General features: G+C 61.1%; 1 protein-coding gene across 1 annotated transcript in view; it reads right to left on the bottom strand.

Annotated features, from left to right (window-relative positions):
- The window catches only part of LOC130265912 (cyclic AMP-dependent transcription factor ATF-7-like), a 63,684-nt gene that overhangs the window by 4,435 nt on the left and 45,051 nt on the right, over nucleotides 1-14,198 (bottom strand). The window contains exons 4-11 of the mRNA XM_056515252.1: nucleotides 13,759-13,877; nucleotides 9,482-9,649; nucleotides 8,378-8,520; nucleotides 6,461-6,560; nucleotides 5,728-5,841; nucleotides 5,164-5,310; nucleotides 2,440-2,637; nucleotides 1,453-1,561 (exon numbers count right to left, since the gene is read on the bottom strand). Of these exons, the coding sequence (XP_056371227.1) occupies nucleotides 1,453-1,561; nucleotides 2,440-2,637; nucleotides 5,164-5,310; nucleotides 5,728-5,841; nucleotides 6,461-6,560; nucleotides 8,378-8,520; nucleotides 9,482-9,649; nucleotides 13,759-13,877 (1,098 nt within the window). The remainder of the gene's footprint in view (nucleotides 1-1,452; nucleotides 1,562-2,439; nucleotides 2,638-5,163; nucleotides 5,311-5,727; nucleotides 5,842-6,460; nucleotides 6,561-8,377; nucleotides 8,521-9,481; nucleotides 9,650-13,758; nucleotides 13,878-14,198) is intronic.

The raw sequence follows: 14,198 nt of genomic DNA, 5'->3' as shown, positions 1-14,198 counted from the left end.
CTGCAGACAAACCCCAAATTCACTGCAGACAAACCCCAAATTCACTGCAGACAAACCCCAAACTCACTGCAGACAAACCCCAAATTCACTGCAGGAAAACCCCCAAACTCACTGCAGGCAAACCCCAAATTCACTGCAGACAAACCCCAAATTCACTGCAGACAAACCCCCAAATTCACTGCAGACAAACCCCAAACTCACTGCAGACAAACCCCAAATTCACTGCAGACAAACCCCAAATTCACTGCAGGCAAAACCCCAAATTCACTGCAGACAATCCCCAAATTCACTGCAGACAAACCCCAGAGCCCCAAGGCAGCTGTAATTCCCCCAGGGCCCCAGGTCTTTGTTCCAGGACCTGCCTGGCCACAAATCTTGGCCATAAAAAGGCCCAGAGGGGAGGGGAGGGGAGGGGGGAATCTCATTTTTAGCCTTTGGACGTGAGATGAATTCCTGCTGCTGTGGGGAACGGGGGCAGGAATTGAGACCCTCGGGATGAGAGGGGAAACGTGGGGGCTCTGCAGGAGCCCTGAGCAGGGCTGGGGGGCCTGGGACACCCTGGGACACCCTGGGGACACCCTGGGGACACCCTGGGGCTGCAGGGCAGGCTCAGAGCCACTGCAGGAGTGACAGTGGCCGTGCCACCCCCCTGAGCCTCACCAGGCAGGACAGAGCTCCAGGGACCCAGAGGTGGCACCCAGGCACAACCCCACCACTGAATTTTAATTTTTTTTCTTTTTCTCCCCTCGGTTTTTGCAGTTTCCCTGCTCCATTCTCTCAGCTCATCCATCCCTGCCTCTGCTCCCATTTTTCCAAGGAACACTAGAGGACTCCAGTGTTCTCCCAAAGCCTCTCAGCAGCCTGGAATTGCAGTTGCAGGGAGGGCAGCAGGACCCAGATCGAGTTTAGCTCCCGGCTTGGTTATAATGAAATAGGCAGCATTAAAAAAAAAAATTGAAGGGGAGAAAAGGAGATAAAAAAGAGCTTTTTTTTTTTTTTTTTTTTTTTTTTTTTTACTTCCAAGCGGAGCCAGCTCGATGGGAATTGCAGAGAATGAGCAATGGAGCTCCATGATGTCATTGAGAGAGTCTGGCCTTTCTGACTCTGCTGGGGAGCAGCAAATTTCGGATTTCACTGGGATTGTCAAGGGCTTGGCTGGAGCAGGGTGAGGTGAATGCACATCCACCCCCCCTGGACAGGCAGAGGCACCAAAGCCCGCCCTGGGCACGGCCCTGGCTGCCAGCTCCAGCCCTGAGGGACAATCTGGGGGATCCTCCTGGGCACGAGAGGGGTAGAAATGCCCTGGGGGGTGTGGGGGGGTTTGGGGTCCCTGCCAGCCCTGCCCTGCAGAGGTGGTGGGAGGTGACAGGAGGTGACAGGAGGTGACAGGACACGATTCCCCCCTCCCCTGGCAGCCAGCCCCGTGCCAGGCTCCAGGAGCCCCAGACTCACCCAGGTAGCCCTGAGTCTTCTTCTGCAGGGCTGTGACAGGACAGTCCTTGTGGGCCAGCAGCAGCTGCTTCAGCTGAGCCACCTCGTTCCTGAGCAGCGTCACCTCGTTCTGGGGACAGACACACACACACTGGGCTGTGCCACCCGAACCCTCCGGGAGCCCCAGCCCGGGAAAGGACCGGCAGAGCTGCTGGCAGGGAGCCCTGGCACAGCTGGGGGCTGTGCCCAGCACAGTGCCATGGCCAGCACAGTGCCATGGCCAGCACAGTGCCGTGGCACAGCCCCGTGTCCAGCACAGCACCATGGCCAGCACAGCACTGCCTGGCACAGCCCTGTGTCCAGCACAGACCCATGGCCAGCACAGCCCCATGGCCAGCACAGCCCCATGTCCACCACAGTGCTATGTCCAGCAGTGCCATGTCCAGCAGTGCCATGTCTGGCAATGCCATGTCTGGTAGTGTGGTGCCATGGCCAGCACAGTGCCATGTCCGGCAGTGTGGTGCTGTGTCCAGCACAGTTCCATGTCCACCACAGTGCCATTTCCGGAACAGCACCATGTCTGGCAGTGCCATGTCCAGCACAGTGCCATGCCCGTCCGTGCCGTGTCCAGCACAGTGCCATGTCCGGCACAGTGCCATGTCCAGCACAGTGCCATGCCCGTCCGTGCCGTGTCCAGCACAGTGCCATGTCCGGCACAGTGCCATGTCCAGCCGTGCTGTGCCGTGCCCGGCCGTGCTGTGTCGTGTCCGTCCGTGCCGTGTCCGGCCGTGCCGTGTCCAGCCCTGCTGTGCCATGTCCAGCCCTGCTGTGCCATGTCCGGCCGTGCCGTGTCCAGCCCTGCCATGCCATATCCAGCCGTGCCGTGCCGTGGCCGGCCCTGCCGTGTCCAGCCCTGCCATGCCATGCCCGGCCGTGCCGTGCCGTGTCTGGCCGTGCCATGCCATGTCCGTCCCTGCCGTGCCATGTCTGGCCCCTGCCCGTACTCACGCTGAGCTGGATGTTCTGGCTCGTCAGCTCCTCGGCTTTCTTCTCCAGCGAGCTGACCCACAGCTTGCGCTTCTGCCGGCAGCGCGAGGCGGCCGCGCGGTTCCGCTCCAGGAATCGCTGCCGCCGCTCGTCCGGGTCCTCGTCCGCTGCCCGCTTGCGGCGCCCGCCCGTGCTGGGCGTGGGCTGGGCTGGGGACACCTGCAGGGACAGGACGGGACAGGGATGGGATGGGACAGGGACAGGGATGGGACAGGGGCGGGACAGGGACGGGACAGGGACAGGGACGGGACAGGGGCAGGGACAGGGACAGGGATGGGACAGGGACAGGGACAGGGACGGGACAGGGATGGGACAGGGACAGGACAGGGACAGGGGCACGGGATAGGAACAGGGGACAGGGAGAGGGACAGGGGACAGTGACAGGGGAGAGGGACAGGACCAGGGGCAGGGGTAGGACAGGGGACAGGACAGGACAGGGCCAGGGCCAGGTACAGGGATAGGGGACAGTGACAGGGATAGGGGACAGGGACAGGAGATAGGGGACAGGGACAGGGGATAGGGACAGGGACAGGGGTAGGACAGGACAGGGACAGGGACAGGGACGGGACAGGGGATAGGGGACAGGGACAGGGATAGGGGACAGGGGCAGGGACAGGGGACAGAAGACAGGGACAGCTCAGCCACCACCAGGCACTGTCACTGCAGCATTTTGAGCAGGTAATTTGCTTTAAAAATTAGTTTTCCCCTCAAAAGCTCCAGCAGAACGAGCTCTTGGAGCCAACACTGGGTTTTGTAGGGCCCGGTTTTATTGGGGAGAACAAAGGGAAAGCACAGGGGCGGGTGGGGGAGCAGCCCCGGCCCCACGAGCTGTGGGGATCAATCCCAGCCCCACAAGCTGTGGGGTCAATCCCAGCCCCACAAGCTGTAGGATCAATCCCAGCCCCACAAGCTGTGGGGATCAATCCCAGCCCCACGAGCTGTGGGGATCAATCCCAGCCCCACGAGCTGTGGGTCCATCCCAGCCCCACAAGCTGTGGATCAATCCCAGCCCCACGAGCTGTGGGTCCATCCCAGCCCCACGAGCTGTGGGGATCAATCCCAGCCCCACGAGCTGTGGGTCCATCCCAGCCCCACAAGCTGTGGATCAATCCCAGCCCCACGAGCTGTGGGTCCATCCCAGCCCCACGAGCTGTGGGGATCAATCCCAGCCCCACGAGCTGTGGGTCCATCCCAGCCCCACGAGCTGTGGGATCAATCCCAGCCCCACGAGCTGTGGGATCAATCCCAGCCCCACGAGCTGTGGGTCCATCCCAGCCCCACGAGCTGTGGGTCAATCCCAGCCCCACAAGCTGTAGGGATCAACCCCAGCCCCACGAGCTGTAGGGATCAATCCCAGCCCCACGAGCTGTGGGTCCATCCCAGCCCCACGAGCTGTGGGGATCAATCCCAGCCCCACGAGCTGTGGGTCAATCCCAGCCCCACGAGCTGTGGGGATCAATCCCAGCCCCAGGAGCTGTGGGTCAATCCCAGCCCCACGAGCTGTGGGGATCAATCCCAGCCCCACAAGCTGTGGGGATCAATCCCAGCCCCACGAGCTGTGGGTCCATCCCAGCCCCACGAGCTGTGGGGTCCATCCCAGCCCCACAAGCTGTGGGTCCATCCCAGCCCCACGAGCTGTGGGGATCAATCCCAGCCCCACGAGCTGTGGGGTCAATCCCAGCCCCTCAAGCTGTGGGTCAATCCCAGCCCCACGAGCTGTGGGGATCAATCCCAGCCCCACGAGCTGTGGGGTCAATCCCAGCCCCACGAGCTGTGGGTCAATCCCAGCCCCACGAGCTGTGGGTCAATCCCAGCCCCACGAGCTGTGGGTCCATCCCAGCCCCACGAGCTGTGGGGATCAATCCCAGCCCCACGAGCTGTGGGGTCAATCCCAGCCCCACAAGCTGTGGGTCAATCCCAGCCCCACGAGCTGTGGGTCCATCCCAGCCCCACGAGCTGTGGGGATCAATCCCAGCCCCACGAGCTGTGGGGTCAATCCCAGCCCCACAAGCTGTGGGTCAATCCCAGCCCCACGAGCTGGGGGGATCAATCCCAGCCCCACGAGCTGTAGGGATCAATCCCAGCCCCTCAAGCTGTGGGTCCATCCCAGCCCCACGAGCTGTGGGTCCATCCCAGCCCCTCAAGCTGTGGGTCCATCCCAGCCCCACGAGCTGTGGGGATCAATCCCAGCCCCAGAGCTGTGGGGTCAATCCCAGCCCCACGAGCTGTAGGGATCAATCCCAGCCCCATGAGCTGTGGGGATCAATCCCAGCCCCATGAGCTGTGGGTCCATCCCAGCCCCACGAGCTGTGGGGATCAATCCCAGCCCCACGAGCTGTGGGGATCAATCCCAGCCCTGGTGCTGCAGCAGATGGAGCCGGAGCTGCTGCAGGGCCCCGAGCCCCGAGCAGGTGGCCAATGGACGGGAGGCTGGCACGGGGCCGCTGGCAGGAGCCAGCCCAGCTGCCTGCCTGGGAGGGGAGGAGAGGGGAAATGTTCCTCCTGAACCTCAGAGCTCCTCAGGCTGCTGAACACGGGGCTGCAGCTCCTGCCTGGCGGGCTGGGAGTGCCCCAGTGCCGCAGCAGCACTGCAAGAACTCAGACTTAACCCATTGTGCAACGAGGGAAGGTTTATCTGCTCCTTGCCAAGCCCTGGGAGCCCCAGCCCAGCCCAGCAGCACTGACCTGTGGCTGGGCAGGGGAGGGGGCGTCGGGGTGCTGCACCAGGGTCTGGCTCTGCTCCGGCCGCGCTGTCACCATGGTGCTGGCCGAGCCCACGGCCAGGCTGCTGCCGTTCAGCGAGGAGGACGCTGCCAGGCTGGCCTTCAGCCTCTGCCAGGGAGCAAAGAGGGGCATCCGAGGAGCTGCCAGGGCCCTCGGCAGCTCCTGCCACCCCGAGCCACTCTGAGCCACCCCGAGCCACCCTGAGCCACCCTGAGCCACCCTGAGCCACCCCGAGCCACCCCGAGCCATCCCGAGCCACCTAGAGCCACCCTGAGCCACCCCGAGCCACCCTGAGCCACTCCGAGCCACTCTGAGCCACCCCCTGGCACTGGGCACCATGCCTGACCCAGCCAAAGCCAGCCCAGCTGGGCTGCCCAGGGGACAGCAGTGTCCACCCCAGGGGCAGTGTCCAGCCCAGGGGCAGTGTCCAGCCCAGGGGCAGTGTCCAGCCCAGTGTCCAGCCCAGTTTCCACCCCAGGGGCAGTGTCCAGGGACTGGTCAGGCTGAGGGACGAGCCCCACTCACCATTTTGGCCTCAGAGTGCACCGGGAGCCCCGAGGGCGAGACGGAGCCGCTGCTGTGGATGGGGGGCCCGGGGATGCCGGGGATGTTGGGCACCACGGGCACGGGCCGGGCCAGCTGCAGGGCACAGCACAGAGCGTTCCTTCCCTTCCCTTCCCTTCCCTTCCCTTCCCTTCCCTTCCCTTCCCTTCCCTTCCCTTCCCTTCCCTTCCCTTCCCTTCCCTTCCCTTCCCTTCCCTTCCCTTCCCTTCCCTTCCCTTCCCTTCCCTTCCCTTCCCTTCCCTTCCCTTCTCCCAAACCCTCTCTGTTTCTACAGCAAAGCTGCCACTGTAGCCCCTACTGAGCTTTCTCCCTCAAATAAAGAGAGGGAAAACCAGGATTTGCGGGATTTGGAAATGTGTTCAAACCCCTGCTCAGGCAGCAAAGCCCCACAGGCTGCACTCTGGCTGCAGTGGCCGTGCTGCCCACAGCCTGTGGCCACAGTGGCCATGGTGGCCAGCCCAGCTCTCCCTGCCAGTTCCCTGCTCCAAATGGCAGCAGCTCCTCAGGATCCTGCGGCTCCAGCCCCAGCCCGGCTCTGCCATCTGCCCGGGCACGCCGTCGGACTTTTCCAAACTCACTGACTGCCCTCTGCAGTGAGTGCTGCCCACGTTATGGCTCTGGCTGCCCTGCCAGAGCCGCCCCTCCTCCTCTCCCTCCTCCTGCTCGGGGCAGGAGCTCTGGAAGTTTCTCTCACCGAGATGACCGACGGCATCTGCAGGGGGGGCCCGGGCAGCACGGGCACGGTCTGGCCATTGGCGAGCTGAACCACGAGGGGGAGGGAGCCCGAGGGAGACCTGCAGTGAAAACAAACCCCTGCATCATCATCATCATCATCGCCATCATCATCATCATCATCATCATCATCATCATCATCATCATCATCATCATCCTCCAGCCTGGTGTGGGGCCAGACCCGCATCTCCCGAGGGCTCAGGGTGATCCCTCCATCTCCCGAGGGCTGGGAGTGATCCTTGAATTTCCCGAGGGCTCAGGGTGATCCCTGAATCTCCCAAGGGCTCAGGGTGATCCCTGAATTTCTGGAGGGCTCAGGGTAATCCCTGCATTTCTCAAGGGCTCAGGGTGATCCCTGAATCTCTCGAGGGCTGGAGTGATCCCTGAATTTCCTGAGGGCTGGGAGTGATCCCTGAATCTCCCGAGGGCTCAGGGTGATCCCTGAATTTCCCGAGGGCTGGGAGTGATCCCTGAATCTCCCGAGGGCTCAGGGTGATCCCTCCATTTCCCGAGGGCTCAGGGTGATCCCTGAATCTCTCGAGTGCTGGAGTGATCCCTGAATCTCCCAAGGGCTGGGAGTGATCCCTGAATCTCCCGAGGGCTCAGGGTGATCCCTGAATTTCCCGAGGGCTCAGGGTGATCCCTGAATCTCCCGAGGGCTCAGGGTGATCCCTGAATCTCTCGAGGGCTGGAGTGATCCCTGAATTTCCCGAGGGCTCAGGGTGATCCCTGAATCTCCCAAGGGCTCAGGGTGATTCCTGAATTTCTGGAGGGCTCAGGGTAATCCCTGCATTTCTCAAGGGTTCAGGGTGATCCCTGCATTTCCCAAGGGCTCATGGTGATCCCTGAATCTCCCGAGGGCTCAGGGTGATCCCGGCATTTCCCGAGGGCTCAGGGTGATCCCGGCATCCCCGGGCTCCCTCCCCTGTGCAGGGCCGAGCTCAGAGCCGCAGCCCCCGGGCAAGCAGGAGCAGTGCCGGGGCTATCAGCCCCCGAGACTGAGGGAGGGCAAACGGCCCCCGAGGCAGGGCCAGCAGCTCGGGGGTCACACTCCAGAGGCACCGAACTCTGCCTGAGGCAATCCCAGCTCCCGAAACAATTCCCGAGCCATCCCAGCCCCAGACAGTTCCCCACCGCCGCCCTGCCAGGCACCGCCGTGCCGTGCTGAGCTCGGGGAGCGCTTCCCTCCCTCCCCACGCTGAGTTCTGCCTCGTTTCCCCCAGCTCTGCCTCGTTTCCCCCAGCTCTGCCTCGTTTCCTCACTCCAGGACAATCAGTAATTAGTTCCTGCTCCCTGCTGCAGTCGGAGCCTGAGCAGCCCCGGGCCAGCAGCAGCAGCGGCGGCTCCTCGGGTTCTGGAATTCCTTCCGGGGCTGAATTCCTGCCCCAGGGATCCATCCCTGCCCCAGGGACCCATTCCTGCCCCAAGGATCAATTCCTGCCCCAGGGATCAATTCCTGCCCCAGGGATCCCTTCTTGCTCCAGAGATCGATTCTGCCCCAGGGACCCATTCCTGCCCCAGGGATCCCCCTGCCCCAGGGATCCCCCCCTGCCCCAGGGATCCATCCCTGCCCCAGGGACCCATTCCTGTCCCAGGGATCAATTCCTGCCCCAGGGATCAATTCTTGCCCCAGGGATCCGTTCCTGCCCCAGGGATCCACCCCTGCCCCAGGGATCCGTTCCTGCCCCAGGGATCCATTCCTACCCCAGGGATTCCCCCTGCCCAAGGAAGGATTCCTGCCCCAGGGACCCCTCCCCGCCCCAGGGATCCCCCTGCCCCAGGGATCCATTCCTACCCCAGGGATCCATTCCTGCCCAAGGAAGGGTTCCTGCCCCACGGAGCCCTCCCCGCCCCACGGAGCCCCCCGCCCCACACTCACCCCAGCTGCCGGCTGGCCGGGGGCGCCTGGGTGATGACGGAGGTGGGGGAGGGCAGCGCGGGGGGCAGGGGCTCGTAGCCCAGGTGCAGCGGCAGCGAGCCCGGCCGCACGATGGTGGGCGTGGGCGTGGACAGGATCACGGCCTTGGGGGGGCAGCTCCTGCGGGGACACACCCGCGGGCTGCTCATTAACACCTGCTCATTAATTACTGCTCGTCCTCACCCTGACTGCCTCCCGCAAATCCTGTCACAGAAACTCAGGGCGGGACATCAGCCACGGCTCGCGGGTTTGGAGGGGGGGATGCAGCTCCAGCCCCTCAATTTGGGGTGTCTGAGGGGGGGATGCAGCTCCAGCCCCCCAATTTGGGGTGTCTGAGGGGGGGATGCAGCTCCAGCCCCTCAATTTGGGGTGTTTGAGGGGGATAATGCAGCTCCAGCCCCTCAATTTGGGGTGTCTGAGGGGGGGATGCAGCTCCAGCCCCTCAATTTGGGGTGTCTGAGGGGGGGATGCAGCTCCAGCCCCTCAGTTTGGGGTGTCTGAGGGGGGGGATGCAGCTCCAGCCCCTCAATTTGGGGTGTTTGAGGGGGGGGATGCAGCTCCAGCCCCTCAATTTGGGGTGTCTGAGGGGGGGATGCAGCTCCAGCCCCTCAGTTTGGGGTGTCTGAGGGGGGGATGCAGCTCCAGCCCCTCAGTTTGGGGTGTCTGAGGGGGGGATGCAGCTCCAGCCCCTCTATTTGGGGTGTTTGAGGGGGGGATGCAGCTCCAGCCCCTCTATTTGGGGTGTCTGAGGGGGGGATGCAGCTCCAGCCCCTCTATTTGGGGTGTTTGAGGGGGGGGATGCAGCTCCAGCCCCTCTGCCTGTCCCTTCAGAGACCCAACTCAGACCCCCAAAGAGCCCAAATCAGTCCCCAAAAAGCCCAAATCAGCCCCCAAAGAGCCCAGATCAACACCCAAAGATCCCAAATCAACCCCCAAAGATCCCAAATCAGCCCCCAAAGAGCCCAAATCAGCCCCCAAAGAGCCCAGCTCAGAGCCCCCAAAAGCCCAGCTCAGAGCTCAGCCCCACACAGCACAAGGACCCCAGCAGCCCTGGGGCAGCCCCACCTTGTCCCTGTCCCTGTCCCTGTCCTTGTCCTTGTCCCTGTCCCTGTCCCTGTCCCGGGGGGAGCCCCCGGGGCTGTCGGGCGGGGACGAGTCCACGTCCAGCGGCTGCTCCTCCTTGATCCTGATGTCCGGAGTGGAGGGCAGGGACATGTCCAGGGCCCCGGAGCCCTGCAGGACACAGGGGACAGCTCAGGACACACAGGGGACACGTCAGGACACAGAGGGGACAGAGCAGGACACACAGGGGACAGACCAGGACACAGGGGACAGACCAGGACACAGGGAACAGACCAGGACACAGAGGGGACAGAGCAGGACACACAGGGGACAGACCAGGACACAGGGGACAGCTCAGGACACAGGGGACAGATTGGGACACAGAGGGGACACATCAGGACACAGAGGGGACATAGATCAGGACACAGAGGGAACACAGCTCAGGACAGACAGATCTGGACAGACAGCTCAGGACAGGACACTCAGCTCTGGACATTCAGCTCAGGACAGGACACAGATCTGGACATTCAGCTCTAGACACTCAGCCCAGGACTGCTCCCAGCTCTTATCAAATTATTATTATTATTATTATTATTATTATTATTATTATTATTATTATTATTATCATTATTATTATTATTATTATTACTATCATTATTATTATTATTACTATCATTATTATTATTATTATTACTACTATCATTCTGATTATTATTGTTACTATTTTTTTTCACTGAAGCAGCATGTGGGAGGCAGAGGGCAGCCCTGCTCCAGCCCCAGGTGGCAGGTTGGGGCTCTCAGGAGCACCCAGGCTCTCCAGGGGCTCTTTTTGCCATTTCTGGTATAAATATATAAATATATAAATATATAAATATATAAATATATAAATATATAAATATATAAATATATAAATATATAAATATATAAATATATAAATATATAAATATATAAATATATAACTAGGGCCCTGCTAAGGAGAACAGGTACCCAAGCCAAATGCCTGCGAGTTACAGGAGGCACTTTCCCTCACAGAAGAGCTGTAAAACATTGTATAAATCAGCCTGAATTATTTTATTACCCGATTATCAAAAGCAAACAAAGAGCCATGCAAGTTATTAAATATCTGTGAGCGCCCCATTAAAATAAAACCCGACCATATGCCTGCAGCTGGCCACGTGCCACCTCCCTGGGACCCTGCAGCCCCCTGGAGCTGGGGTGAGGGCAGGACAGACAGACAGACAGGGGACAGCTGCACTCAGGGGTCACCTGTCCCCATCTGGGGCAGGAGGAGCACAGGGAATGCAGAGGGAGGACCTTGAAAATCACCCGGGCCCTGCTCCTGTGCAGGCTGGGGAAACTGTCCCCAAATCAGGCCTGGTCCATCTGTCCATCCATCCATCCTTAATCCATCCTTAATCTATCCTTAATCCATCCATCCATCCCTAATCCATCATCCATCCATCTATCCATCCATCATCCATCCTTAATCCACCCATCCATCCATCCATCCATCCATCCATCCATCCATCCATCCATCCCTAATCCATCCATCCATCCATCCATCATCCATCCTTAATCCACCCATCCATCCATCCATCCATCCATCCATCCTTAATCCATCCATCCATCCATCCATCCATCCATCCATCCTTAATCCATCCATCCATCCATCCATCCATCCATCCATCCATCCATCCATCCTTAATCCATCTTTAATCCATCCTTAATCCATCCATCCATCCATCCATCCATCCATCCATCCATCCATCATCCATCCATCATCCATCCATCCATCCATCCCTAATCCATCCATCCATCCATCCATCCATCCATCCATCCATCCATCCATCCATCCATCCATCCATCATCCATCCATCATTCATCCTTAATCCATCCCTAATCCATCCATCCATCCATCCATCCATCCATCCATCCATCCATCATCCATCCTTAATCCATCCTTAATCCATCCCTAATCCATCCATCCATCCATCCATCCATCCATCCATCCATCCATCCATCCATCCATCCATCATCCATCCATCCATCCATCCATCCTTAATCCATCCATCCATCCATCATCCATCCATCCATCCATCCATCCATCCATCCATCCATCCATCCATCCATCCATCATCCATCCATCCATCCATCCATCCATCCCAGCAGTTAAAGGGTAAATGTGGATGGTTTAGAGCTCCAGTCCCTATTTTGGGCTGTTTTAGGGGAAATGCAGCTCCAGCCCCTCATTTTGGGCTGTTTTAGGGGAAATGCAGCTCCAGCCCCTATTTTGGGTTATTTTAGGGGGAAATGCAGCTCCAGTTCCTATTTTGGGCTGTTTTAGGGGAAATGCAGCTCCAGTTCCTATTTTGGGCTGTTTTAGGGGAAATGCAGCTCCAGCCCCTATTTTGGGGTGTTTCATTGGAAGGTGAAGCTCCAGCCGTTATTTTTGGGTGTTTTTGGGGATTGCCCCTCCCTGCTGCCCGCGGCTGCAGCAGAACCACTTCCCTGCCCTTTCAGAGGATCGGGATATCGGGATATCGGGATATCGGGATTAACAGGCAGCAAAAGCTCCCGCCCGCATTAAGGCGCCCCCGGGGCCGCTCCCCGAGTTTAATTAACGGCGCTGGGGCGGGAGCAGCGCGGCCCTGGGGGGGAGAAATAAAATAATCCTGGGCCAGGAGCGTTCGGGAATGATTCCTCATCGGGAATATTGCGGTGCAGCCGGGCTGGAGCCGGGCCCAGGAGCCCAGCCCGGAGCCGGGTGGTGGCCCCGCAGCTCGGGTGGTGGCCCCGCGGCTCGGGTGGTGGCCCTGTGGCTTGGTGGTGGCCCCGCGGCTCGGGTGGTGGCCCCGGGGCTGGCAGAGCCCAGAGCTGAGTGGTCGCCCAGGGGGTTGCGGGGCTGGCACAGCCCGCAGCTCGCTGGTGGCCCCGCAGCTCGCTGGTGGCCCCGCAGCTCGGGTGGTGGCCCCGCGGCTCGCTGGTGGCCCCGTGGCTCTCTGCTGGGCTCGCCGGTGGCCCCGCAGCTCGGGTGGTGGCCCCGCAGCCCGGTGGTGGCCCCTGGGCTCGCTGGTGGCCCCTGGGCTCGCTGGTGGCCCCGTAGCTCGGGTGGTGGCCCCGCGGCTCGCTGGTGGCCCCGCAGCTCAGGTGGTGGCCCCGTGGCTCTCTGCTGGGCTCGCTGGTGGCCCCATAACTCGGGTGGTGGCCCCACAGCTCGGGTGGTGGCCCCTGGGCTCGCTGGTGGCCCCGGGCTCGCTGGTGGGCTCGCTGCTGGCCCCGCAGCTCGCTGGTGGCCCCATAACTCGGGTGGTGGCCCCGCAGCTCGCTGGTGGCCCCATAACTCGGGTGGTGGCCCCGTAGCTCGGGTGGTGGCCCCGCAGCTCCGGTGGTGGCCCCGCAGCCCGGTGGTGGCCCCTGGGCTCGCTGGTGGCCCCTGGGCTCGCTGGTGGCCCCTGGGCTCGCTGGTGGCCCCTGGGCTCGCTGGTGGCCCCATAACTCGGGTGGTGGCCCCGCAGCTGGGTGGTGGCCCCGCAGCACGGTGGTGGCCCCGTAGCTCGGGTGGTGGCCCCGCGGCTCGCCGTGGACCCGCCGTGGCCCCGGGGCCACCCCCGGCTCGGCCACCCCCGGCCCGCCGCAGCGCCGGGCTGGGCGGCAGAACAAAGGGCAGCGCTGCCGCAGCCGCATACCGATGAGAGAGATCAATTTGGGTTTAAAGAGCCGGTTATTGGCGCGGGGCGGGGGCGCGGGGGAAGGCAGCTTTCAGCTTTAATTCCGAATTCCTCCGTTCCCCATCTCGGCAAGATTTACGCGGCTCGGCTCCCGCAGTTTATTTCCGAGCAGCGCCGCTGACTGCGAGCGTATGTGGGGACATCGATCAATTTAGTAAATGCGAGTGCCAGGCGCTGAGCCCGGCTCGCATCTGCCGCTGCTCGGGGCCGGCCGGGGGGGGCGGGGGCTTGGAAATGTCCTTAATTAGCGGCGCTGTGATGAGATCCCCGCGTCCTTCAGCCCGCGGGGGCGGCGGAGCGCGGCCCTTTGTTAGACAAAGTGGCTTTTTCACGCCACGTCCCCTCATCGCGGCCCCAAGGAGGTTTTGTTCCCATCCCCTCTCTCTATTTTCCACCCTTTTTGTCCCGAGTGAGAGGCCAAAGGAATAACGAACCGCTGAACCCGCTCTCTGCAGGGGAAAGCAGCCGAAGTCAAAAAAAAAAAAGTGACAAAAACAAACCCGAACCCCCCGTGCCCTTCTCAGTGCCCCCGGTTCAGTCTCAGCCTCTTGCCTTTTTCTCCTCATCCTCAGCAGCTCTCTTGAACTCGTGCTCGAAGGAGCTGGCCAGCTCGTTGAACAGCCCCACCTCCTCACAGTTCTTCAGGAACCGGGTCGGGGTCGGAGTCTGGTCTGGTTCGGGTGGGAACACCGAGAATTGGTCGGGGAGAGGCCAAAAAACCGAATTTTACCCACCCGGTCCTTCAGTGTGTGTGTGTGACAGCCTGGGGACAGCAGCGACACTTTGGAACGGGACAATCGTTCCTTGCTGGTTTTGTTTCTCTGCTGCTCACAGAAATCATCACTGGGGCAGGAGGATTTCCGTGAATTCCTGGCTGTGGAATCCCCATCCCTCCCACCCCGGGGTTCTGCCCCATCCTCAGGAGGGAAAATCGGGAGTTTGATGTCCCAGAAATCACAAACACGGGGAGTGATGAGAGGGGAGAGGGGAGA

This window comes from Oenanthe melanoleuca, linkage group LGE22 (assembly GCF_029582105.1).
Source record: "Oenanthe melanoleuca isolate GR-GAL-2019-014 linkage group LGE22, OMel1.0, whole genome shotgun sequence".
Lineage (NCBI taxonomy): Eukaryota > Metazoa > Chordata > Aves > Passeriformes > Muscicapidae > Oenanthe > Oenanthe melanoleuca.
Note: the sequence above shows the minus strand (reverse complement) of the source record. Positions and strands in the feature narration are given on the sequence as shown.